Below are 25,324 nucleotides of genomic sequence, written 5' to 3'. Positions count from 1 at the left end.
GTCCCATTTGACTGAAAATGAAAACGATAAGATGTAATTATAAATAATTCCCAAACCCATCTGCTGAAGCTATGCAAAAAGGGTATTGAATGCCGGTGTTGCAGCTCCCTGATGTATATTGTATGCCCACGAACCTTCAGCACAATTTTGCTGGGTTCGTTGGCAGACCCAATACGAGTTCAACAAAATGCTTCAGAAAAGCGATTGGAAAAGATTAATAATTATATGTATTATATATATCTATCAAAATCCTTATCGTTTTTAGTCAAATGCGACTGTAATTTATCGTTTGGGATGGAAGTCCCAATGAATAATTAATGGATGGCGTGGTGTATTAGTAGGCATATAGTGGGAGGCTGGGAGCACTGTGGTCAGTATAATTGGTAAAGGCTCTTGGCTCACCTAAGAGCGGCCCTGAGTCCGATCATTGACGGGTACTTACAATGTATCTTACCCACATACTTGTACCCTCTCGACCCTGGTGAATTACATCGGTACCTGGCAAAACTTGCGTTTCAATAATTGCAGGGCCCGCAAAAAGAGTAATATTAAAGAGAAGGTTGTGTTCTGGGAAGAGGTGAAATATAATTTGTGAGCGTTATTATTGTTATTATGCAATTGTGGTAGAACATCAGATACAAAATGTTCCCTGAAAAGTGTGGCTCTTCAAATGCCTTAATATTCTAAATATGGCACGTAACATCTTAAAAATCGGGACGAATTTTTATGCCAGTCCCATAGTAGTCCCATATACAACTTTTTGTGTAAAGTGCTTGTAAGTTTACCAAGACTAGGCCGAATTTCGTATCATTTTGATGATTCTAGAACCTTGCAGTACACACCAATCCTTATATGCTGGATGATCAATTCTTTCACAATGCAATCGCATGACCAGAACTCAACTTTATCTTTAAACTGATTTCGCTACCCTTAATAACACCAAACTATTATCATTCAATATTGCATTTGTTTCTTTTTGTATAATATTACAGGTCTACAAAGACGCTCAATAGACACGGGACTTGTTTCTACGTCTGAGTACTTGTTCAGGATTAACAATCGGGACCTGACACAAGCTGACGCATCTCTGATAATTCATCAACCATTTCGACCATGGCGTCGAGCGGGATGCGGATCAAACCATACCATCAGCACGGCGTTTTCGGCATCGCTTTCATCATCGTCATCAGTAGCTGTATCCTGGTAAGTTACAATGCGTTTGGCTTCCATACTGGCTTCACACGAGGCGTCGTCTTAATGACGTAGTACTGCGTCAATGACTGACGGCTGTCATTGACGCACCATATGAGAGTGACAATTATCAAACGCGTGATAAAAACACAACCAAACACTAAAGCAATGCCTGTTACACACGAGGTGTCGTTTCGCTAACGTAGCATTGCGTCAGTGACTGACGGTGGTCTATGACGCACTATATGAGAGTGACAATGAAAAAACGCGTGATGAAAACACAAAAGCAATGCGAAGGGAACGGTTCTTAATCATATTGCGTTGAATTAATGACGCATGCTCTAATTTCAATCATGAACGTGATTGACGCACATGTGTATGTAATGCCGCATTTGAAGTGACGCCGCGTGTGAAATAGGAAATGGGAAATAGTGTGAAACAATGCAGTCTATTGCTTTTTCTACAGAATGTTGTTTGAGTGACGGCTGTCAAGTTGTGGTTTGTTATCGACTCCGAACTTTTCAACTCTTAAAAAAATGCAATCACAAATGTTACCAAGAATATGCACAAAAATCAATCCTCCAGCAATTTCCGTGGTTTAGAGTTGCATAGCACTTAGATTTTTACATCATATTTCAGATATTTTATGTGAAACCTATCCGCTCGATAAAAATGTCTCCGTCTGTATTTGTTAAACGGCTCTCCCCCGTCCCGTCTCTCTTTCTCTCTCTCACTCATTCTCTGCCTCTATATATCTTTCCGCCCTTGCCTCTCTTTCCCTCTTTAACCCTTTCTCTCAACTATCTATCCCCTCTCTTCCCCGTCCCCTCCCTCTCCACATCCTCTGTACCATCTTCTTCTTCTCTTCTCATGTTAGTATATTGACGACAGTGGTTTACCAATGTTTGTTTCGCCATTGTAACTTAAGAGGTGTTCTTCATGAAACATTTTACTGACCGCTACTGAAAAAAGTAAAAATTATCAAAGAAGCAAATCGTTGGTGCAGAGAATGTTTTCGCCTGAAAGTTTATAGTTTTTTGACAATATTTCTAATCCTAAGAGAGGGAAAATATGTTTGCATATCTAATCCACTTTCAACCTTTCCTAAAAGTGTGAAACAGTATGGAACAGAACCTCTATTGTAGGTTGAATATTAATTGCAGTCATTTGCGTAATTGAACTGCATCAATATTATAGCTATTTCCCCCATCCTTGAAAATATCAATGATGGCAATCAGTATTAACTCACTAGCGACACCGATATATAGCATCAACTAATTGCCATTAAAACTGATGTAAATATTGTGATTACCAATTTATCAATTTAATCACTATTTCGATTATTAAAAGGGCAACCAATGAATAGCATATATAATCCATTACCATCCTCACCAAACAGGATTGCTAAGACTTTTAAAGAACCAACCGAAGGCAATTGTTTTTTGGTATAGTTTGTCCATTCCCTTTTGAAATATGCGACCATAACATCTACGTATTAAACCGGAATAGGATTTCTATGTGATAATTAATATGGCATTGACATTACCGTGGAGTTGCTTTCTCGAATGCTTTCGCGATTCTGTTACCAATGAATCGGTTATATGCCATATGGTAGCATACTACTCGGATCTTCTGAATACATAGAATTGTTTTTTTGCAGTAATTATTCAGACTTTGCAATGTTTTCATCCGTTTGATCACAGACAACTTTAAAAAAAAAATGCGTTTGTGAATAGATCCTTGCGCGATTCACGAACTGGATTGTACGCTCTGGGCATAAGTTTAATGTTGAGTTGGCCAGCGTTGCAAAAGGAAATGCTTCTAGACCTTCGTTAGTATATCTCTCCACCATGATTTCCTTCACGAAAGCATCATCCATATGATGAAGATGCTCCTATTCCTCGGCCTGATAGTTATTCTCATGGACCTATCTGTTTGGCCAAGGAACTTAAAGGGAAAGTTGAGTTCTGGGAAGAGGTGAAACTAATTTGTGAGCGTTATTAGTTTGGAAGAACATCAGATAACAAAATGTTCCCTGAAAAGCATGGCTCTTCAAATGTCTGAATATTCTAAGTATGGCATGTAACAGCATACAAATCGAGACGGATTTGTATGCCACATGTAGTCCTATTTATTTTGTCTCTGTACAGTACATTGTACTTGTAACTTTACTAAGACTGGGCCAAATTTCTTATCATTTTGATGATGCCAGAACCTTGCAGTACACACCAATACTTATATGTTGGATTATCAACCTTTTCTGATCGATTCCACGCCGTTTCTCTCACAATGCAATCCCATGACCAGAACTCAACTTTATCTTTAAGACCTGTCATCCCGCTATTAAAAGAATTAATTTGTATGAGGTGGGATTGATGATGAGCTCGTTGCTGTGACATTTATCGTTGATGGCTCAGGGGGGAAAGAAGCGATAGTTTTCACGGAGATAACGGCAGGTGACAGACGAGGTGGTAGGCGGCAGTGGTGATAGATTATCCGAATGATTGGATCCTAAACGGCATTGTATGGGTCCGTTCTCATTATCAATCTCATAAATAAACAGCTCATGATGTAGTCATATCGTCCTTGTTTTCACAAAGTGACGGTAGTGAGAAAAATCTATCGCCATGCCGAGGTAAACGGCATTGAAGTCCGTTCTCATTAGCAATATCATAAACACATACATGTAGATCACGCTGTAACCATGACCCTGCATTGTATGGGTCTGTTCTCATGAGCAATCTCATAAACGCATATATCATGATGTAGTCGTATGTCGCCATGCCGAGGTAAACGGCATTGGAGGGTTCGTTCTCATTAGCAATCTCATAAACACTACATGTATATCACTCTGTAACCATATGGTACCGTCGTGATGGTCTTGTGAGTCATGACTGACTCTGTCGATGATGGACCTCCAGAGTGTTCTGTCTTGGGCCATACGATGAGCTGAGCCGAATGAAAAACATGATAACTGTCCTTATATTCCGTCGAACAGAAGCTTAGAGAAACGACGCGTCGTTCCTCTAAGCTTCTGTCTTCCTCATCTCCTTCGGCCTTCCTTTATGTTACCATTGCAGCGGTAAACCGCGCTGGAAGGATTTGTTCTCATTTATAATCCCATAAACACGTACATGTAGATCGTGCCGTACCATGCCTTGGAAACGGCATTGGAAGGGGTCGTTCTCACCTTTAAACATCACAAACGTACTTTCCCATTATTCTGTCATCTGTTACCGCACGTCATCATGAAACGTCATTAAAGAGGGTTCGTTTTCATGAGCATACGTCCATTCACACAATGTAATTAAGAATATAAATCACCAGCATTAGCTAATTGCCAATAAAACTGATGTGATTATTGTTATTACCATGTCATCAATTTAATCACTATGACTATTATTTCAAGGGTAACCAATGGATGAGAACGGACCCATCCAATGCCGTTTAGGATCCAACCAAACGGATAATGTATCAAGTAGCGATACGTGTGGACACAAACATCGAGGTTTGCTGGGACATGAGTTGTAATGAGAAGATCGGATACAAATCAACTTGACACACCAATACCATTCATGCTATTAGAACATTCGTATTCGGAAGTGTGAAAGCTGCCTTCATAGATTTTCCGTATCAATTTTCAGTCTGCAATATTTTACACTTTATCCGATTCACATGTACATTTTTTGCTCTTGGTTTTTTCTTTTACATTATATTTGTGTAGTCGTTGGTAACTATTTGCTTTTGTTTTCTTTTGAGTGATGATTTACTGTCCGCATCCCCCATTTATCATTTTGTAAAAATCTGGAAACCTGACGTCAACAAGATAAAGTACAGTTATAAAAGGGAGAAGGATGAGGAACATTAGAAACCATGTTCTATAATTAGATTTATCAGTGAGTCGGTTTCAGAGGCGGGTAATGTGTCATGATGCATGGCGTTTACCATATATAATTTCTCGTTTCGTATTCCCTATATCAAATAATTCATTTTAGTTGTTTCATAATACATGTTGATTTAGTAAGACAGTTGTTATTCTTTTGCTAATGCGTCATTCAGACGATTCCACTTTGCCTTTTGTGTGCGAGTAAATTACCTTGTTTGTTTATTTGTATGTTTGCCTTCTGCTTAGGAGACACTCTTGATCTATGTCACTCGAATACCCTCTCCCCCTCCTATCCACACCAACTTGAACACATCCTGATATGAGTGTTTTTTTTATCATGTTTTGGGTGCGATATTTAATAGCTAGGTGACTATTTAACTAGTGTTTCTCGTTATGATGGTAGCCTTTGTTCGACTATTTCATCTATAACGTGTTAGATATTTTGCAGTTTTAAAATTCAGCACCTCGGATTTCCTTATCCGAATGTAATGGGGAGGGGGGTCTGGGGGGGGGGGAGCAACACGTCCATGCTTTGGAAACACGTCGGCACATACGGCTTGCATTTTTGTAACTACACGGCAAAAATTACACTTAACTCACCCTCAGCACGGCCCTCTTTTTACCAAATCCAGAATCCGCCCCACATTCTACTATCACCCTGAGTACCCCCCAAAAGCAAAAATAGTTGCAGATTGATCGTAATTTGTGCAATGGCCTCTAATGAGCATTATTATGTAAATACATCTTCTCCTTTTTTAATCCAGCTCCAAATTTCAGCACAGACCATTGCAACGGAGGAGGAGGCAGAACTCCAAGAAGGGGATGATAATAATAACCTACTTTTCGGAGTAGAACACAAGAACGCAGAACAACGAGATAAACACCATGCCGTAGCGTATGAGTGTATGCTGCGAGAACTCATGGAACAGCCCCCGGACGACGGTAAGTACTGGCGTACCTAAGCACTGAATGGGCACCTACATTAATGGGGGGGGGGGGGGGGCTGCAGATGAGGAAAGTCGGGGATAGGGTGGCCCTGTTTTTCAAGAACTCTGAATAGTGGGGAAGGAAAACCTGGCGTTTTGGGGGTAGGAGCTTGGGGAAGATAATAATGGCCCGTTTTTTTTCTGGGGGGGGGGGGGGTGAGCACAATGATGCGGAGTAAAACGGCGAAAACTTTGCAGAGAACTCACTAAACAACCTCCCGATAACGATAACTAGTGGTGTAGAGTTGAGGGAGCAAATCCATTATGGGCTGGGGTGAAGATGAGGAGTGAGGGGGGGGGGGGTTGTCCTCTTTTCAGAATAGAGCACAAAAACGCAGAGCTTTGGTATAAACACTTGGACTTGGCCGTATGCTTATGCATGTATGTTTCGAGAGCTCACTGAATTCTACCTTCACCCAATGATGGTAAGTAATGAGGCAGCAGAGGGGAGGGGCATCAACAGTATGGGGTGGGGGTGGGGATACCCAATCAATTAATGTAATGGGAAATCACGTTCTTCCCACACTCTCTGTTCCCTCCCTCTTTAAGCAAGTACTCGTATTTGCTTGGAGAATCCGATTACAAATATTGTCTATAAATCAGGGGATATTTCATTACCCTATTAAAGTGTTAGTCGCATACATATTTCATTGTAATGTTGGCACATTTCATACTAGGGTACTGAAATTGCCCTAGGAATTTTTTTTTCAGAACGTCTTTGCGATCGCTTTGGCGGCGTGCATTGCGTTCTCAGTGATCTACAGCGTTCTAGGAAAAAGAAAATCTCGAAATCTTGACAAATAGTGGCAACAATTTTCCATGTAATCCTTAAGTCCCTTCCTAGCAAATAATCAGATGTGTCTATATTTGACAGATGCTCCTCGACCTTCTAGAGTGAACTTGAATGATTCTTAAGTACACAGAGCTTGTTCTCTGGCATGATGTACAGTTATGCCCATGCGAAAATGACATGGGTGGCTTGCATCACTACATGGAAAGGGGGGATGTCGAAAGATGACAAGTGGTATTTTAAAGGATCTTTAACCCCTGACCATCATTACCAGATGAGTTTTATCCTTCTTAATTTTTTTTTAATTCTAGGAAGATCTTCTCAAAATTGACAGATCATCCGTTTGCCCCGGTGGCAATTTACCCGAGCTTTACTTTTTCAAAGATATATAGAGCTATAGGGTTGCAGTAAGGTTTAATTTTTGGTTGAAGGTGTATGTGAAAGATACGGGGTTTAATAGGCAAAGCGATTTCTCCAGGTTAGAAGTAAGAAATTCGGTCAGTGAAGGGAATTGATCGCGGTGCAATTGTTGCATGCAGGAGCATGTGTCGTTCAATCCAAAACAGGGAACGTCTCTCTCTATACAAGGTTAACCCTCTCTCTTATGCAAAGTGCGCTAAGTGACGAGTACTCTAGTTGATTTACATAGTTTTTCTTGCGCACGCTACATAAAAGTGCAGGCATTTTAGGATACATGCATGCCTCCTCCTCCTCCGACTTATTTAATGAGTTCAAGTGCACTTTGTAATTCTAATGGAGGGCATAATAATTCATGGATCACAAAAGAAGACGGCTAGAAATTCGCATGACTGAGAGAGCAAAGAGGGTTCGGAGTCATGGTTTATGCTTCACATGAATTGTCAATATCGAAGCAATATAGAAATGAATGACTTGGGGTATCAATCTAAAAGAAAGGGGATTTCGATCTCTTTCATTTGATGAAACGTACATCAACGAAATGGGTTTAAATGTAAAGAAACAATTCTATGAATTATCTTGATCTGGACTCTAAGGTAACTACTTTAAAACGTTATAACGTTCCTTATTTTGACAATAAACAAATGAGAAAATAAATGAGTGAAAGAGAAGAAAACTGATGAATTTGTTTGTCTGGAATTTCAAAGAGTTGGAATTTCAATATATGATATTTTTGTGCGGTTTTCCCATTGGGGGACTTTGATTACTACGAAGGGGAATGGGAGCTAGAAAATGGGGCAAATTAGTGGTGCATGTATAGGCCTATATATATATATATATATATATATATATATATATCGATATTTATTTACATAAATTTGCGAGTGGCAGCTACAAGGATCAATTGAGTATGTGCTCCTAAATGATAATACGATAAGATTTGCGAGAGAGAGGGCGTGTTAGGAGAGAGAGAGGAGGGAGAGACAGAGACAGAGAGACGAGGGAGAGAAAGAGACAGAGATAGATAGAGAGAGAGAGAGAGAGAGAGCGAGAGTGGAGAGAGAGGGGGAGAGGCGGGGAGAAGGGAAGAGGATAAAATGATGGGGAAAGAACATAATACGGGGTATCCAAATCCTCTCTCGAAGTTGGAGACCAGCGACCCCCACCCATGATAACCCCTTCCTCCCTACTGGATTGACCCACATTAACACCACTAATATACCAATTCCGCCTTTCCTGCAATATCATGATCATTATTAACATTTGTACCGCATGCAATATTGCAATATGCACTGAAGGTTTGAACAATAAGTGTTAAGCATTTTATACGCAATAATGGGATTTGCTCACGTTTAAGAAATTGCCGAACGTGTCATTTCTCATTGCAATTATGTTGGGAATGTGTTAGCAGACTGAAAAAATGAATTGTAAGCTCATAAAGTGGAGTTAACGTTCTTATTCACATACATAGCCAGAAGGAGACCTACATATTATCGGGAATGTTTTAAAATTCAAGGCAAGGCCAAAGGTTCATAAGGTTCATTGGGTTCATATTTTTTGTCCATTTAACAATGGAAATTCAAGGTTTTTACATGCTACAATGATACACAAATAGACATATACATTCGAAAACAAGAGAAACAAAATAAGTAAAATAATTTTGAGTATACAGACAAAGAAAAAACACCCCAAAACAATCAAACATAAAATATAGCCATGCATCGAAAATAATATACATGTATACATCGTAAAGGTCACAAGACGATTACAGCTACTAATAATGTGATGTATTATCATAATTGTTACTAACATGATTATGCTATTCTTGATTATTATTATTATCATAATTAGCATTATCATAATTCAATCATCGTTATAATTATTATTATTGTCATCATCATTATCTACATTCAACAAGAACAAACCGCGTCAAAATCTTTCCCAAGTGTCGACGCATTAATTTTTGTATTACTGATGTTTAATCAAATAATATAAGATATATTGACGTATACCCCAAAATGTTCCTCCGTGATTTAAAAGCAACCAATATAGATTTGGCTTAATGCGAATCGATTAGTGGTCCCTAAGTGAAGGGGGATGGGGGGGGGGAACGCCCTAGTAAAAAGAAAGGGGAATACAATTTGTTTTTAGTGACGATATATGTATGCTCATTGATGAAACATAATTCTTTTTTCAGGGTTGTATTGTAATCTCACATTCGATTATTGGGACTGTTGGAATTTTACCCGAGCCGGTGAGGTCGCTGTTCACCCCTGTCCTTGGTGGATACCGTCATCAGATTCACTACGTGAGTACACTTGTTAAAATAATAATTTCATAGATTTCATATGATTCCGCCATCCCGAAGACTTTCAAGAAATCAGCGAAAGGTCAATATTTCAATACTTTATTTATACCCATATAAATCGTTTTTGGATTTTATAATACCTAAATGTTATGTTCACTCATTTTAAATTGCTTAGGTTAATTTTTAATATGCTTTTACTCATGTTCATCATGCTATTGTTACATGTGAATATTTGTATTGCTACGTAGGTGGTAATTAATAGTAATGTATACACATGTAATTTTTTCTCTCTCTTATAAAATCGTGGATATTTCATATCCATTTTATTATGTTTGATTGGCGAGCTGATATTTCTTGCCTGCTCTTGAAGAGGCCGTCAAAAATCAAAAAAGGGTCCAATGTCATTGTCACTGAGGGCCCTGATTTCTAGTACACTGACATGCCTATTTAAAAAGCAAAAGGGATAAAAGCTACTGATACAAGCTACTGTATTAATGGGCTGTGGGCAAAATATTACTGTGATAACAGCATTTAAGTTCTTATTAAATTCCGAATTCTGATTTTTGTTTTCAGGAAATGCGACCAAAATATGCATGCCCAACGGCGAGTGGTATGTGAGTACCGTTACCAACCAAACTTGGACCAACTACTCAACGTGTTATCAACCTGTTAAAGAGGTAAGTATGTATGGAATATTTCTGAGAGTTATGTATAAAGGGCACTTGTACATTGACTTTGTCAAGTCTTTGTAGACTTTGATTACCCCCCCCCCCCCACTCCAATGAGATAATAGACCGCTCTCTGTTTGTAGACTTTGATAACCCCCTCCCCCTCCCCAACTCCGATGAAATAGTAGACCGCTCTCTGTCGACTGTGCTGTTTATTATTGAGTAATGTTGGGGAAAGAATCATTTGACCCAGGTCAGGTTAATGGGTACCTGTATTGTAGCATTATTCCTTGGAATTAAGTCTGCGCTGAAAACTAGAGTTAATAATAATAATAATAATATTTAATTTTTATATAGCGCTTAATACAAATGTCTCTAAGCGCTTTACAAATATATACTATTACCCCGGTCATTGGATTCAGTGCTTGCCCGCACAGACTTAGACTTAGTCGTGGTAATACTTTCCAAAACTTTTTAGAATCGTATATGGACATTTTATCATAATGTGTATGCGGTATACTTAATCAGATATTAAAAATCTTATTATTATCAGATTATCATATTGAAGAGCTATGTGATAATGTTTTGTCTTCTCTATATTTGTTTTTGTTTTGTCTCTTTGTTTTCTATGTTTGCAGACCAATGTGATGATTGTGTTCTACGTTGGTTACAGCATATCAATCATCGCACTATCCATCGCACTATTCATCTTCTTCAACTTCAAGTATGTATCATTTACTACACTTATATGACACATTATGTCAGTTTTGATAATCACCTGCAGTACATAATAGATTGCCCTCTTAGCGATATTCCCTCATAAGATTGAGCGGGGATCCATATGACCTGTACATAATTCAGTACCAAGAAAGCATCTAATTTCAGGAAATAAACTTAAGGTAATAGACTAGTTTCGAATCTTTGTTAAATGCCCGGTACAAATTATTCCATTCACGAATAATCGCATTCCAATAGTCAGAATGCGAATTGGAATTTACATATTGTCATGATTAAGGTAGGGCAAGCCATATTATTTGTCCTACCTAGCAACAATTAATGTATGCAATCCGCATTCTGACTATTGAAATACAATTGTTCGTAAAAGGTGAATGATATAGTTTGTAACGAAGCACTTAATAGCAATGATTTGTGCATTAAATTTGATTACAATCCGAAAATGTTCTATTTCAATAGTCTTGTGATTCAAATGTAGAAATATGCACGCATTATGATGAGGTGTTTATTATTTAGTCTTTCATGATTACATAATCGAATTATCCTGTTAAATCAATGATGTACAGGTGCCCCTCCATTAAAGTATGGTTACTTTTAATCAGTGTACAAAGTTGGATTTCACTATTATGATTGTCTAGTCTGGAAATCACATACTTATTTTTGGTACAGTCAGCGCCATAATTTTACTACTTACGAAATTGCCTTTGTGCGCCTTTGGGTAGATACCAATATTCTACAAGATGTTTAACCATTATCATTACTATTATCATTTTTTAAACTCCAATTCCTCCTTACTATCAGGTCGTTGAGCTGCCCAAGGGTAACAATCCACAAGAATTTGTTCTTTTCCTTCATCTTCGACGCTCTCTTCCAAATCACCTTCTTCGCTCTGGTAGCCAGCAACAAGGACGTCATCCAAAACGATGGGGTAGGAATATCATTTTCTTCTCTTGGCATCCACAATGCCCGCTGGATTCACAATGCCCGCTGCATTCACAATACCCGCTGCATTCACAATACCCGCTGCATTCACAATACCCGCTGCATTCACAATACCCGCTGCATTCACAATACCCGCTGCACACAAGGCATTCTTTTCGATTGCGCTTTTAGCTGCGAAATTGAAGTTTTTAGAGCAATAGGCCATTTTCGTAATGTAATCAAATTATTGCACACATCTTTGTTGAAGTGCCTCGTTAGAAATAATGTCATTCACCTTTTGCAAGTGATTGTATTTCAATAGTCAGAATGCGAATTGCATAAATTAGACACAAAATATGGCTTGTCCTACCTAAAAGCACGGAACAATACAATGCTTGATAACAGATGAATTAATCTTCTTGATACGAGGCACCTACCAAACATTTGTGCACCTTTATATGTTACATTACGAAAATGGAATGTATAACAAGCGCCCATGGCCTTTTGAAAATTTAACTCTGCACGGAACGAATTTGAAAAATGACTAAATTCTGTAATGACCCATATCTTGGAAACAAAGGAAATGAAAAGGTCCTTGTTATAATCCAGTTGCCATTATGTCACACGTCGTTGCACAAAACGCGAGAATTTTCATCTTTACTGCTAATCAGTTTGTGTCATTTGGGAAATGTCTCGGAAATGTGTCTAGGAATATGGAAACAGCTGCATCAAGTTGTAAAATTTGAGCTAACATTCTATCTTTGTACCTATTTTTTCCCCCTGGCTTTACTGATGCAACGTACGAGGGACATAAACATAATCATTTTTGTTAATGATCGGCGACATCCCAAGTAAATGATCGGACGCATGGCGGCGGTATTATTTTCCTTTACAATACAGACAAAATAATGATGCCTCCATCCATTTTCTAACTATCACGAAAGCCTATATTGAAATAAATTCCAAATTCGGGGAGAACAATATGTAAAGTGACCTGATAAAATGCCTAAATTATCCACACTAAATCATTTTAATAATTAATATATTAACGTATCTATTATTCGGGAGGGACGCAGTTGTCTCCCATCCACTCTACCTTGCTGATGATAAACTCCCAATGCTTACATCAACATGATCGATCGTGCACATGCTTGATGGAGTAGATGAAATAAAGCTCAAATCATGTTCGAAATCGACCATGTTCATTTTGTAAATGTATCTGAAAGTTAGAAGACAATATATGTTGTAATTTATCTTGCATTTTTCTGATAAATCCAATCATAGAACTGTCTATGATCAGAACATAACACTTTCCCGTGGGGTCATTTTATGGATTACATTCTTACATTAATACCGTCTGCGTACACTAGTTTGTATACGTGCAGAAAGCAGGTTACAAAACAAAGTTCATACCAGATTCAAAGAGAGTAGAGTAAAAGAAAAGGGATTGATTCTTTGTTTCTCTGAAGAAGAAAACAAATATATTTAGGTACAGTGCAATGGATTCGTCCTGGAATTTGAAAGCTTCAACTTACAACTTTCACATTACAATATATAACACGATCGACTTTTCCCAAAAAATTCACTGGCTCCTAGACAGTTTCTTTACAATAAAAATGATTTAAACTTGATATTATATATTTATAAACATGTATATTATATCATGTCTGCGCACATTAGTTTGTATACGTGCAGAAAGCAGGTTACAAAACAAAGTTCATATCAGATTCAAAGAGAGTAGAGCAAAAGAAAAGCGAATGATTCTTCATTTCTCTGAAGAAAAACAAAACATATATAGGTACAGTGCAATGGATTCGTCCTGGATATTTGATAGCTTAAACTTTTCTTGCACATAATGATATACAACAAAATAATATTTTTTCCAAAAACTTAAAAGTTGTCTAGACAGTTTCTTAACAATACAATGACTTTAATTTTATGTTATTTTTATACATATATCTATCCATGTATAGTGCGTTCTAATTACACTAGATGACGCTATATTTCATTTGTAAAAACATATATATATATATATTTTTGTTTTGTTATCTTTTAGGTATACTGTAAGGTCCATAACGTCTTAAAGCAGTATTTCCAGCTCTGCAATTACTTTTGGATGTTGAGTGAGGGTCTTTATCTACACACTGTCATCGTAGTGGCTGTATTCTCAGCAGAAAACCATCAGCTTGTTCCTTACTTCATCATCGGTTGGGGTAGGTATAGTCAGGGGCAGGGCTAGAATTTTCAGGAAAGAAGGGGAGGGGTGGTATAAGTGTGAAATGACTTAGACAAGCGCCCCTTCCTCGTCTGTATGTCGCGACGACTTGAGGGAAATACAAAAAACAGGTGGGGGGGGGTCTCTACATAGGTGGGGTAAGGGTGTAACAACTCCATTTTAGTCTTGCCGTAGTGCGTACTGTAGATATGAAATGTGAAATATGAAATATGAAACTAAATTGAAAGCACGACATTTTCCTCACGTGACACTTCCCTCGAAATGTCATTTCGTAAATATTCGGACCTGTAACCAGTGACAAAACGATTTAGATATAATTTGATAACAAACTCGTGCATTATCCAATTATAGTGAATTGCAATTCAACACAATGGCAAAGACCTTCAGAATAATCAACTTAAGAGCCTTTGGGGTCGCCTTTTGAAATTACATGAACATTACAATGCCATATTTATCATCACATATCCACACATAATTTCTTTATATAACTGGGTATTATAATTGCCTTTACGATGAATTCTTGTCTTCTTGATTGTGTTGCATTACAACGAACTAGGCGCCGGTTTCGATGACACAAGGCTTTAAATAATCATCATAATCTTGATGGTGTTCCCATGTTTCATCACAAATAATTCTTCACAAACTTACAGTACACGCCGAAAATCTCCGCAACACGATTTACACGATTCAAAATTTACACGATTCGACTGCTCGCGGGAATCGTGTAACCATTTATTTTTACACGATTCGTTTTTTGCCAATGAAGCGAAATTTGAATCGTGTAAACGTGTAATCGTGTAAAATTACACGATTCCTCGATTCAGGTCGAATCGTGTAATCGTGTAATCTGCCCGCCGAAAATCTCCGCAACACGATTACACGATTCAAAATTTACACGATTCGATTGCTCGCTGGAATTGTGTTACAATTTATTTTCAGTGGTGATGGTGAGCAGGTTAAGGACGTCTAGTTCAGTAAAAGCAAGAAGTTACTTCCTGGTTGAACGAGGACAACGTGGACGATACGAGGGGATAGCGAAGATTACGCTTTCTTTCTCTTGTATATATTTTTAATTGCAGTGTCTTGTCTCTAGTTTTATTATAGAATGTTTGAAAGTTAAAAAAATCAGTCCACTTCCCGAAAAGCACTCTCGGATTTAATCCTCGGTAAGAAAAAAGAAAAAAGCGATGAACGACGAAGGAAGGGGGGGATTTTGTTATTCCTAAGTTGTAAATAAGTAAAAATGATTACAAAATGTAAAGGAGGGCTAACATAATTAAGTATGTTGTGATACTCTTACATTACAAGGCTGTACCAATTAGAATTACGGTTCACCAGCTCATTCGTTACTATGAATATCGTTATACTTTTTTTTATTCAATCATTATCCATTTTACAAACCTGGTTTGTAAAAACGCGTCATATGACGCACGAAAACCAAGGTTTGTCGACAAACCTCCTTTGTGAATTCGGGCCTTAGACTTTGATCACTTATTGCTTTTTTAGCGTTCCTTATTTTCGTAAATTACCTTTTACAACATTGCATTATTCAGCTATATGTATAAAGAGCTACGGTCAAGGCTTAAGGGCACACTTCCTGTCACATACAAAAGAAGCTTACTCTGAATGTGGCCTGCCATTGACCCTCGCCGGGGACAAAGGCCGTTGCCCTAGCTACAGGCAGAGATCCTTACATAATACCTATTGTTCAGGGGGTTCCCCTTGAACATAGGATCCCCCTGAACAATAGGTATTACATGTATGTAAGTATGTAAGCCACTGGCTACAGAGTGTAAGGAACAGTTGCAAGCCGAGAATGAATAGAATAAGTGAATGGCCAACTGTCTTTGAGTTACGTTTAGCTAGCGGCACAGTGTCCCCCCACTTTTTCAAGTTCCCCCAAAGTGCCCCTTTGTATGTAGGAAAAGTACCTATTTTACTTTGACAAGTGTCCCTATTAATTTGTAAGTGCCCCTTCCCCTTTTCAACTCTGATAAGAGCTCCTTTTCTTTTGACACACACCCCTTTTCCTTCGACGAGTTCCTATTTTCCTTTACAATAAGTGTCCATTTTCCATTCTCATTAGTGTCCTTTTAATCTCTAGCAAGTATCCCTCTTTAAGTACGAGAAGTACCCCTCTTCACTTTTGATAAATGCCCCCATCAACTCCGATAAATGCCCCTATTAAAATCTGATCGGTGCCCCTTTTCTTTCAACTAAAGCTTTTTTTTATCTCTCTCTCTCTCTCTCACTCTCTCTCTTTCAATATCTTTCCATTCCCCCATATCTTTCTCGCCTCTCTTTCCCTCATTATGTTCCCCTCTTACCTTATTAATTTGTCTCTTTTCCTCTCCGTTTCATAGCCTTCTCATTTCTGTTAATTTTACTAGGTTTCGCCCTTCTTTTTTTTATCACTCTATTTCACTTTTTCTTTTCTTCCGGTCAACTTTTTAGTTTTCCCTTTTTTCTCTCTTTTTTTCTGTTTATCTTTATCGTGCCTTTCAACCCTCATTTTCCTTTTATATGTTCCCTTCTCCTCGTAGCTATCTTTTTTCCTTTACTATTTCATCTATCATGTCTTCCTGTTTCTGACGTTTTCCTACCTTGTCTCACGGATTAGTATACGATACATGTTAGTGGAAAGTGCTGAGGTTTATACACGAATATAAAGTACAGTAATTAACTGATGTACACTGAAGGTAAGTTGTGTATAAAGCAATTGGTGTCAGCAGGATAAGATTTAACGATTGTTGCAGCTTGTCGCATCGTTCTACCAATGCCCTTATAACCCTAATAACTATTTACACGATTACACGATTCAGAGCGACATTCTTCAATCGTGTAAATTTACACGATTACACAGTTACACGATTGTTACATCTGGTCGAATCATCCGACCAATGCACTTAACTATTTACACGATTACACGATTCAGAGCGACATTCTTCAATCGTGTAAATTTACACGATTACACAGTTACACGATTCAGGTGAATCGTGTAAACCGTGTAATCCTAAAAATAAATCGTGTAATCGTGTTGCGGAGATTTTCGGCGTGTACTGTATAACCTATTCACCTGTGAAAATAAATGTGTTGTTGTGGTATCTTTTTCCAACAGCGATACCGATTGTTCCAGCCTGTTTGTACGCAGGATTTGTGGCACATTATCCGCCTGGTCCGTAAGTATTTATCAAATTAAAATAAGAATTCAGCAATCTGGAAACTTATATTATCTTGTTTCCAAATGAGTTGTAGTAGTCCTAATCAGCTAGAGGAAATGGTTGATTCATAACATCATTAATAATTTTGTCTGATCATTTTAATATAATGCATTGCCTTTATCTTTATGATAGAATACATCGAGTAAATATAAAATGAAAGATAATTGTTTTGTTGCAGAGAGTATGCAATATGACATTTCGTGAATAAACCTTCTATCCAACTAGATTTGTTTTGTTGAATAAGAAACAATACAATCGGAATCATTGTGCGTCTTATACGAATCAGTCGTTGGCAATGATACATGTTTTATTGGCCTATTTCTTCCGAATGCAGGCTGTTCAGATTCGAACATAATGGTATAACGACTGGTTATGTCATTGCTGCTTGCCATTCACATTCGTTCACTTCTTTATATAACAAGTATTAAGATAAAAAAATACAAATAAATGGGCATTTTTCATTATCATTGCCAAGGATATCGCATACATTCGATTCCGTGATCCCTCAGTTTACGAATTATCGAGATGCTGACTTTGACCTGGATAGTAATCCAATAACGCTCACTTTCTGTCTCTCTGTCTCTCTCTGTCTCTCTCTTTTTTAACCCCATCTCCCTCTCTTTCTCTCTCCAACCCCACACCTCCCTTTCCTCTCTTTCCCTTCCCCCTTTTCCACCCCCTCTCTCTCCCTCTCTCTCTCTCTCTCTCTCTCTCTCTCTCTCTCTCTCTCCAATCCCACACCTCTCTTTCCTCTCTTTCCCTTCCCCCTCTTCCACCCCCCTCTCTCCCCTCTCACTCTCTCTCCCTCTCCCTCTCTCTCTCTCTCTCTCTCTCTCTCTCTCTCTCTCATCTCTTTCTCTTTCTCTCTCTCCAACACTCCCTTTTCTCTCTCCCCCCCCCCTCCCTCTCTCCTGCATGTGATTCCATTAGATGCTGGGTTGGAGGTACACCGTTCGAGTGGTTGATAGCTGGATTCGTCATTTTTGTACTCGCGGTGAGATTTTTTATTTTCAAGAACACAATAAGGGAATACATCGTATATGCGTAGTAGTGTAATGTATGTTTTAAAGAAACATGTCGTTAGCATCATGTCCACAGTATGGTCAAAGTATAATTTATATATGAAATGATGTATAACACATGTACTAGCGAAAATCATATGTTTGTAAATTGGTAGTGTTTCATAATACATACATTATAATATTTTGTCAAATAGGGATTTACTTCAAATCATTTTTTTTTTTTATCTCATTCCTTCATTCAGGTCAATCTTATTCTCTTATTAAACATTGTAAGAGTGTTGGTGACCAAACTACGAGCGACACCGATGGCAGGATCAAAGAACTATACGTAAGTCACCAAGTTTCAACAAATGTTTTTAAATATTATTTTGTAGTTGTTTAAAAGTAATGCTTTGTTTGCCTTCGACTTGAGTGTACGTTTTTTTAAGGTTTCAGGCTCGATGGTATGGAATTATGTAACATCCTTCTATTTCCAAACCGAATTGTATTAAAACAAAGCGATTCGGACCTACAATAATTGTCTTGATTGTATTTAATTACTTTTATAAATCACATTTGGCAGCTCACTGATGTCTGTGACAATTTTGTGCAATCATCTGTATGCCTTTGTTATACTCCTTTATCTATTGGAAAATGGAATTAACCAATTTAACAAATACCTCCAGGAATACCTGGGTGCATCTAAATGCTGCCAAATTTAACCATTTATTTATTTTCCTGTCTCTTTCTTCTCATTACAGACGAGCCGTACGGGCAACCCTCATCCTACTACCCCTCCTTGGTCTTCATTATATCATCTTACCTGCCGCCCCTCCCCCAGGACTCGCTGCGGATATCTACTCTTACGTAATGGCTGTCATTCTCTCTTTCCAAGTAAGTTGTTACGATTCCTAATAATAATACTAATAAAATGTTCATTTATATTCATTACGACACCGTGAAGTTTGATCAACCGTAGATGGCGCCAAAGCGCAAAGCAGTAGGTACAGGATAAACTAGTTATGCCCACCGATAGATACATTTCATATCACGGATCGTTCGTTCGTTCGTGTCTCCTCAGATCAAGATAGTTTTGTAAAGTTCCTTAATTAAAATTAAATTAAAATAAATCAAGTTCTTCCATCGCTCGATTACCTGTATCGAAAATATTCCATGCAACGATAGGTTTTCACGAAGTGACGGTAGTGAGGAAAATCCGCACGCAAATTGTATGTAAATTTCATTCACTACCGTCACTTCGTAAAAACAAGGACAAATATATAGTGGACGAACACAATATTATTGTATATGAATTCTGGCACAATACATAACATTGATTAACATAATATTTGTGTTATTCTCTACCGTTTTTTGAAAATCCCCATATATCTATGTCTTTCTCTGTTTCTATGAATGGCCTTTTCTCACCTTGCCTTCCCATCTCTCTCTCTCTCTCTCTCTCTCCCCCTCTCCCACTCTCTCTATCTCTCTCTCTCTCTTTCTTCCCCGTCTCTCCTTCTTCCCCCTCTCCTTTCCACATTCCTCCTACACGTCTCCTAACTCTCATGTTGTTTTCTCTTTTAATATGCTTCTTTTCCCTTCTGCACTGTCCATTTTTCCTTCTTTCTCTCTTTCTCTCCCCCTCTCCCCCTTTCTCTCTCTATCCACCTCTCTCTCTCTCTCTTTCTTCCCCCTCTCTACTTCTTCTCTCACAATTTTTTTTTCACCTCTCCTCTCCCTCTTCCTCCTACATCTCTTATCTTCCCCTTTCTCTTTCTCCAGGGTCTGTTCGTTGCTTGCATCTTCTGCTTCTTCAACGGCGAGGTAATGCAAACCGTGTCTAGGTGCATCAATAATTTTGCCCTGACACACACCTCTTCTTCTCTCGGTTCGGCCGCCTGCCCTCCCCGTCATACCAAAGTTAGTTCACGGTCCGGTAATTAAACAACACACTAAGATCACACACTCTCTCTCTTAAAATTGCAGAGAAATCACTACTCGTCGTTTGCGTCCAAATTATATACTCTATAGCCCGCCCCCTTCCCCGCCCCCTGCAATCTCGCAATCTCCCGTCTCCACTTTGCAACATCCTTACCTTGACTATACATCCGTGCTTTGCGACTCCCACAATGCAATGTGCATGGCTCAATTGTTGTTTGTGTGTTTGCTCTGAAGTAATTACTCAACTACATTCGTTTATGTGAATCACGCACAATTCCTCTCACTTAGTTTTTTGAAATATTTTTTTCATAATTTGTTTATCTGTCATTCCTTTTTTGCTTTGAAGCACTGGCTGAATATAACATGTTACATATGGGACTCAACCGACGACATAGTTGCAAACGACATCGGAATCAAATGAAAATTGGAAAATGTAGTGCTAAAGATGCGGAAATATAAAGATATTAGAGGAAGAAATTCAAAACTTTTAGCAGTAGCTGTGCAGAATAGATTTTTCACTCTAAAGCTGTCGTTTAATTCATAGTTCCATGTGGTTTTCATGGATTTATTTCAAGACATCTGTCCGTAAACTCTGCGCCCAACATAAATGTTTTTATAATGTTCGTCTTCAACTAATCGCAAGAATGTAAAGTTATCGTTACATTCTATGTCGATCGAAGCGTTCCAAAAGCAGGTCTGTCCTGCCAACTTGATTTGATTTCATGCCTAGAGTAGTGTTAAATGCAAACCATTCGAAGGTGCCAGGAATGCTTCATGGTGGCACCAGCAGCAAATTTCCAAAATCTGACAATTAGGGTGTAAATTCGAATTTCTTTCGGTGGAATTCCGCGTTTTTATTGAGCTATGTGTTATAAGATTTAGATATTTGAAGCGTTATTGCATTTTACGTCATCATCAAACAGAAAAAAAAAGAAAAACGCTTCGGTTTTGCCTCGTCATATCTAAACGAGCCTTGAGGGGTTATTGACTGTACGGAAAACATCCGATTTATGTAATTGTCTCTAGAGTATAACCATCAAGCTGGAGTTGTTTTGGTGACGGTATCATAGATAGGAATTAGTCTTAAGATCATAATCACCAAGGTAAAGTTGCCTCGGTCTTATTAGGGTGGTATGTAGAAGCTTTACCGGCATGTTTTGCACGTTGCTTTGTTGTGAATCGTTCATTCTTCGTGACAGCATGCGAGTGTTCCTCCTCCATTGTCTTGCTTGCTTTCTTTCTTATAAGAATCTTGGTACTGAACAACTTTCAGATTTTTCTGTTCACTACATGTTCCCAACCTTTCATCCGTGCTGTCCTTTTTTTAGCTGACCGTGAAAAGAGAGGTGTGCGTCTAAGTTTCTGTTTTTATTCCATGTTTCTAGTAAGTACTACTTTGCTTTCATACGTTTCGTTTCGTTTACGTTTACCATGGCTTCAATAGTCGTTCATTCTATGTAGTTAGCCATGACATTAAGTTATATCTATTACTGGTAAGTTTTCGGTTTATTTTCATCAAAGTAGATTCCATCCATTTATATAGTCATCATGCTAGATATTCATCCATTCATCTTTTATAGACATTTTATGTTTCATATAGTATCATTCGGTTGTTGTTGCGTTGTATATTAGTGTAGTTAAGTAAAATGATTTGTTCTAAATGATAATGAAATAGATGGCTGCTTGACAGGCCAAATAACGGCAACTTTTGAGTGGTATCCTTTGAGACTAGGTAAATACACTGTTGGTCAGAATGGTGGAATAATTATTTTTAACCCAATTTATTGAATGATTTTGACAATGATTTATTTCTCATAACTCCCCAATTGTCATTTAATAAAATCTGAGAATGTATACTATTATCTAGATCTATTAGGAATAAATCATTGTCAAAATCATTCAATAAATTGGGGTAAAAATAAATATTCCACCATTATAACCAACAGTGTAGTTTGATATAGGAAACAAAGTTGTACACTCCTTTGATTCTATGTACTGCAAATTCGTTGTGTAACGACTTTACACAACATTGTGTGGTTCACTTTTTTTTTACACAGGGGTTGTGTTAAGTTGTGTAAACAAACATTCACAACTTTACACGGCGAATTTGCAGTGTAAAGTTGTGTAAATCTTTTTTTACACAACTTAACACAACCCCTGTGTAAGCAGTAAACCACCCAATGTTGTGTAAAGTCGTTACACAACGAATTTGCAGTGCACGTTTCGTTCTGTTTGCTACTTCATGAATGATGGGTATCCTACATTGAGGATGGTCAGGGCCCGTAGAATAGTTTTGTTTATTATCTTCTTTCCCTAAAGGTCAAAATGCAAGTAAGGCGGAAGTGGTTTGCTCACCACTGGTGGCGTAGAGACAGTGATTTTAGAGGGCGCTACGCAAACACCACAACGGTCACCGAAGCCTGTACCGTCACCGCACCCGTCAACAACCGGATAAGCAGCGGTGACCAAGGCTGCCCCCTGCTGAAGAAATCCCCAAACTTCATCGGCAACGGCTCAACGCCTGGAGGAAGCCAGCGAAGTAGCTGCAGTAGTGGCGGCAGCCTGGCTGTCAAGTACCGGCCTGGAAGTGGCGCAAGTACAGTTTCAAAGACACCCGAGATCGAGGAGATCCCGGAGGTTAAGGTGGAGAACTACTCGTACAAAATGAACGGAGATATCGGCGACAACACTGCAATGGATGATGATATGGTCGATGTTGTGTGTCCGCTCATGGAAAGTGTAGAATTAAGCACGAGAACGACCGAGGTGTAAAGGTGACGGACAGAATGGACGGACACCATGATTTCTATAACCAGATGTATGATACTGTGAAACTCTTTTATCTGCCTAAAGTCACAGGATTCTTTCGGAGCTGGTGAACAACTTGTGGACCATGATTGCGAGATAAGCCTTCAAATCAATTATAATATATATATATTATAAATATATAGAATATGTGACTCGCAAAACATTGTGGTGCTGTGCACTGCAGCCTCTTATACGGTCTAGCGGGTTTTTGTTTGATCTAGCATGCCATGTGTGCTAGATTATCAAAGTTGAACGAAGTTAAATATGTCATATATATTTCTAGAGACCTGTTTCGATGATGTTTTATTGGAACATGCATGCTTTCATGTGAAAAAAACTCATAATCTATGTATTTTTGTATTAAACTTTTAATTGTAGACCTGCAACGGTTAACGAGGAAAAAATCTCGTAATTAAGTCGGAAACTTATTTCATTTGTAAAGGAAGTAGAATACTTTCGTAGGATGAACTGATGGGGCAGTGATTTGCTATGCATTTATTTCCATTTGCTTGATGTCATTTTCTTTTATAAATTCGAATGATTACGAGTCACTTCTTGAAGCAAATAATTATCCTGTTATGATCGGAATTGTATGATCAAAATGTATTCTAAACATCGTATACATTTATCCGTGGGTATGATGATTTACCAAATATATTTAGTGGATGTACATGCATCAGAAAGTAAAATGTCATGTATATTGTAGTATTCCTGCAATTGTCCCAAGGTGGAGGATTAATTATATTAACAAAAAGAAGATAAATCAAGCTAAGATAAGATAAGATTAGGTAAGTAGATACTCCCCTATAATGTAGAAATTGAGATATTTTGCGTTTACTTTTCTGCAGTTCCAATCGTATGACACCACGCACCCTCTGTCACTGAAATATTTAATTAATTTGTTTGTCAGATTCGTCAAATCATTTATTTCTACTTTCTGATTTTACTGCTTCCACATTGATTGAATCGTTTATTTCTCTGTAACGACAACTCTTTAAATGTGATCAGCACATGATCAGAGTGATGGTTGGTTGTAATTTAAATCACCACTCGTTTATCTTAAGATTGTGCCAACGTTTGCAGAAAAGCGTCTTTAAATTGTTTAACAAATGCAGTCTAATACATTAAATGTCTGAAATTCAAACCATCGGTGATGTGTCTTCCATGATAATGATTTGCACTTTGAATTTCATTTAATTTGATCCCGGGTATTATGTTATCACATTAATATGGGAATAAGAGACGCAAGGGTCGGAGGGGGCTGCAGCCGCCCTGAATTTTGAAAACAAAAAACTACCATCATTCAGGCAACCGCCATCACATATCTATGCAGCGAGGTGGTCTGATTTTAACTTTTTAAAAACTTTGGGGGATATTGTTTTGAAAAAAAACATTACAATATCTAGAATTTAAACCACCTTCTTCGATCGATCACAATATTTGGTAGTTAAAAGTTTGAAATTCTGGTAACAAAATGATAGTTAATGACGTCAGCCCCTTATGAATTGTGCCCCTAGGCCTATGCACACTATAAGACAAAAATTTCACATTTCACCCTAGCTTGTGTCCTGCTAGGACTGGTGTGTTAGAGCGAACCTTTTATTCTGGGTTACTGTATGTTAATACGTGCACATTGAAGAGTGTAAATGTGTATCCTGTCTGATTTAATTGTTCACTTTTGACGGTGCAGTTGTGATATTTAGTGTATTGTTTCTTTATTCGCTAGTTTTATATTCAGTCTTGAGAACCCCGATTACGCTTTTTGTGTCGGACACATGTGGAGATATTCAAATCAAATGAAATATGATTTTGCAGCGTTGTACTTTCATGTTTTCACTCGCACCATTTTTATACCACAACCGCTTTTACAAGATGGCTGATTCTTTTTTGAAAAAGCGTTTCTGTTCGTTGTATTCTATATAATATATTTACAATTTGGCCTCCAGTGTTTATGTTGCTATTGAGCACAGGAGTATTTGCATACTTGCATGACAAACATGAACAACGAATCCACAATTCTTGTAATCAAACAAATCTACATGAGATGCAATAATTCAACTTGAAATATCCCAAATTGTGTATTTTTTCTTACAGTATAAAAGCTTTGTTCTGTATAATTATAAATATCTAGCAGACGTTTTCTGCATGTTTGTTCTTTCGTGGGTTTTTTAGCGGTTTAGTGGATTTTTGTGCTGCTATTATGTTTATGTATTTG

The 25,324-nt window shown here is 37.9% G+C and overlaps 1 protein-coding gene across 3 annotated transcripts; it reads left to right on the top strand.

Moving 5' to 3' along the window:
- The first annotated feature begins 995 nt into the window (after window positions 1-995).
- Window positions 996-23,790, top strand: LOC100891263 (calcitonin gene-related peptide type 1 receptor). 3 transcript variants are annotated; one of them, XM_030990762.1, is made up of 13 exons: window positions 996-1,203; window positions 5,842-6,019; window positions 9,468-9,578; window positions 10,152-10,255; window positions 10,885-10,970; window positions 11,783-11,909; window positions 13,959-14,115; window positions 17,257-17,317; window positions 18,290-18,353; window positions 18,624-18,709; window positions 19,122-19,254; window positions 20,143-20,184; window positions 22,621-23,790. In XM_030990762.1, exons 1-13 carry the CDS (start codon window positions 1,114-1,116, stop codon window positions 23,071-23,073), a joined length of 1,692 nt encoding a protein of 563 aa, XP_030846622.1. In that variant the 5' UTR covers window positions 996-1,113; the 3' UTR covers window positions 23,074-23,790. The 3 variants fall into 3 exon arrangements, with proteins under 3 accessions (XP_030846622.1, XP_030846621.1, XP_030846623.1); XM_030990761.1 differs by having other exon boundaries at window positions 20,143-20,280; XM_030990763.1 differs by having other exon boundaries at window positions 20,143-20,296; window positions 22,621-22,793.
- The last annotated feature ends 1,534 nt before the right edge of the window (window positions 23,791-25,324 follow it).

The sequence above is a fragment of the Strongylocentrotus purpuratus genome, unplaced genomic scaffold (genome assembly GCF_000002235.5).
Source record: "Strongylocentrotus purpuratus isolate Spur 01 unplaced genomic scaffold, Spur_5.0 spur5_scaffold_19, whole genome shotgun sequence".
Classification (NCBI taxonomy): Eukaryota; Metazoa; Echinodermata; class Echinoidea; order Camarodonta; family Strongylocentrotidae; genus Strongylocentrotus; species Strongylocentrotus purpuratus.
This window is presented reverse-complemented; position numbering and strand designations above follow the sequence as displayed.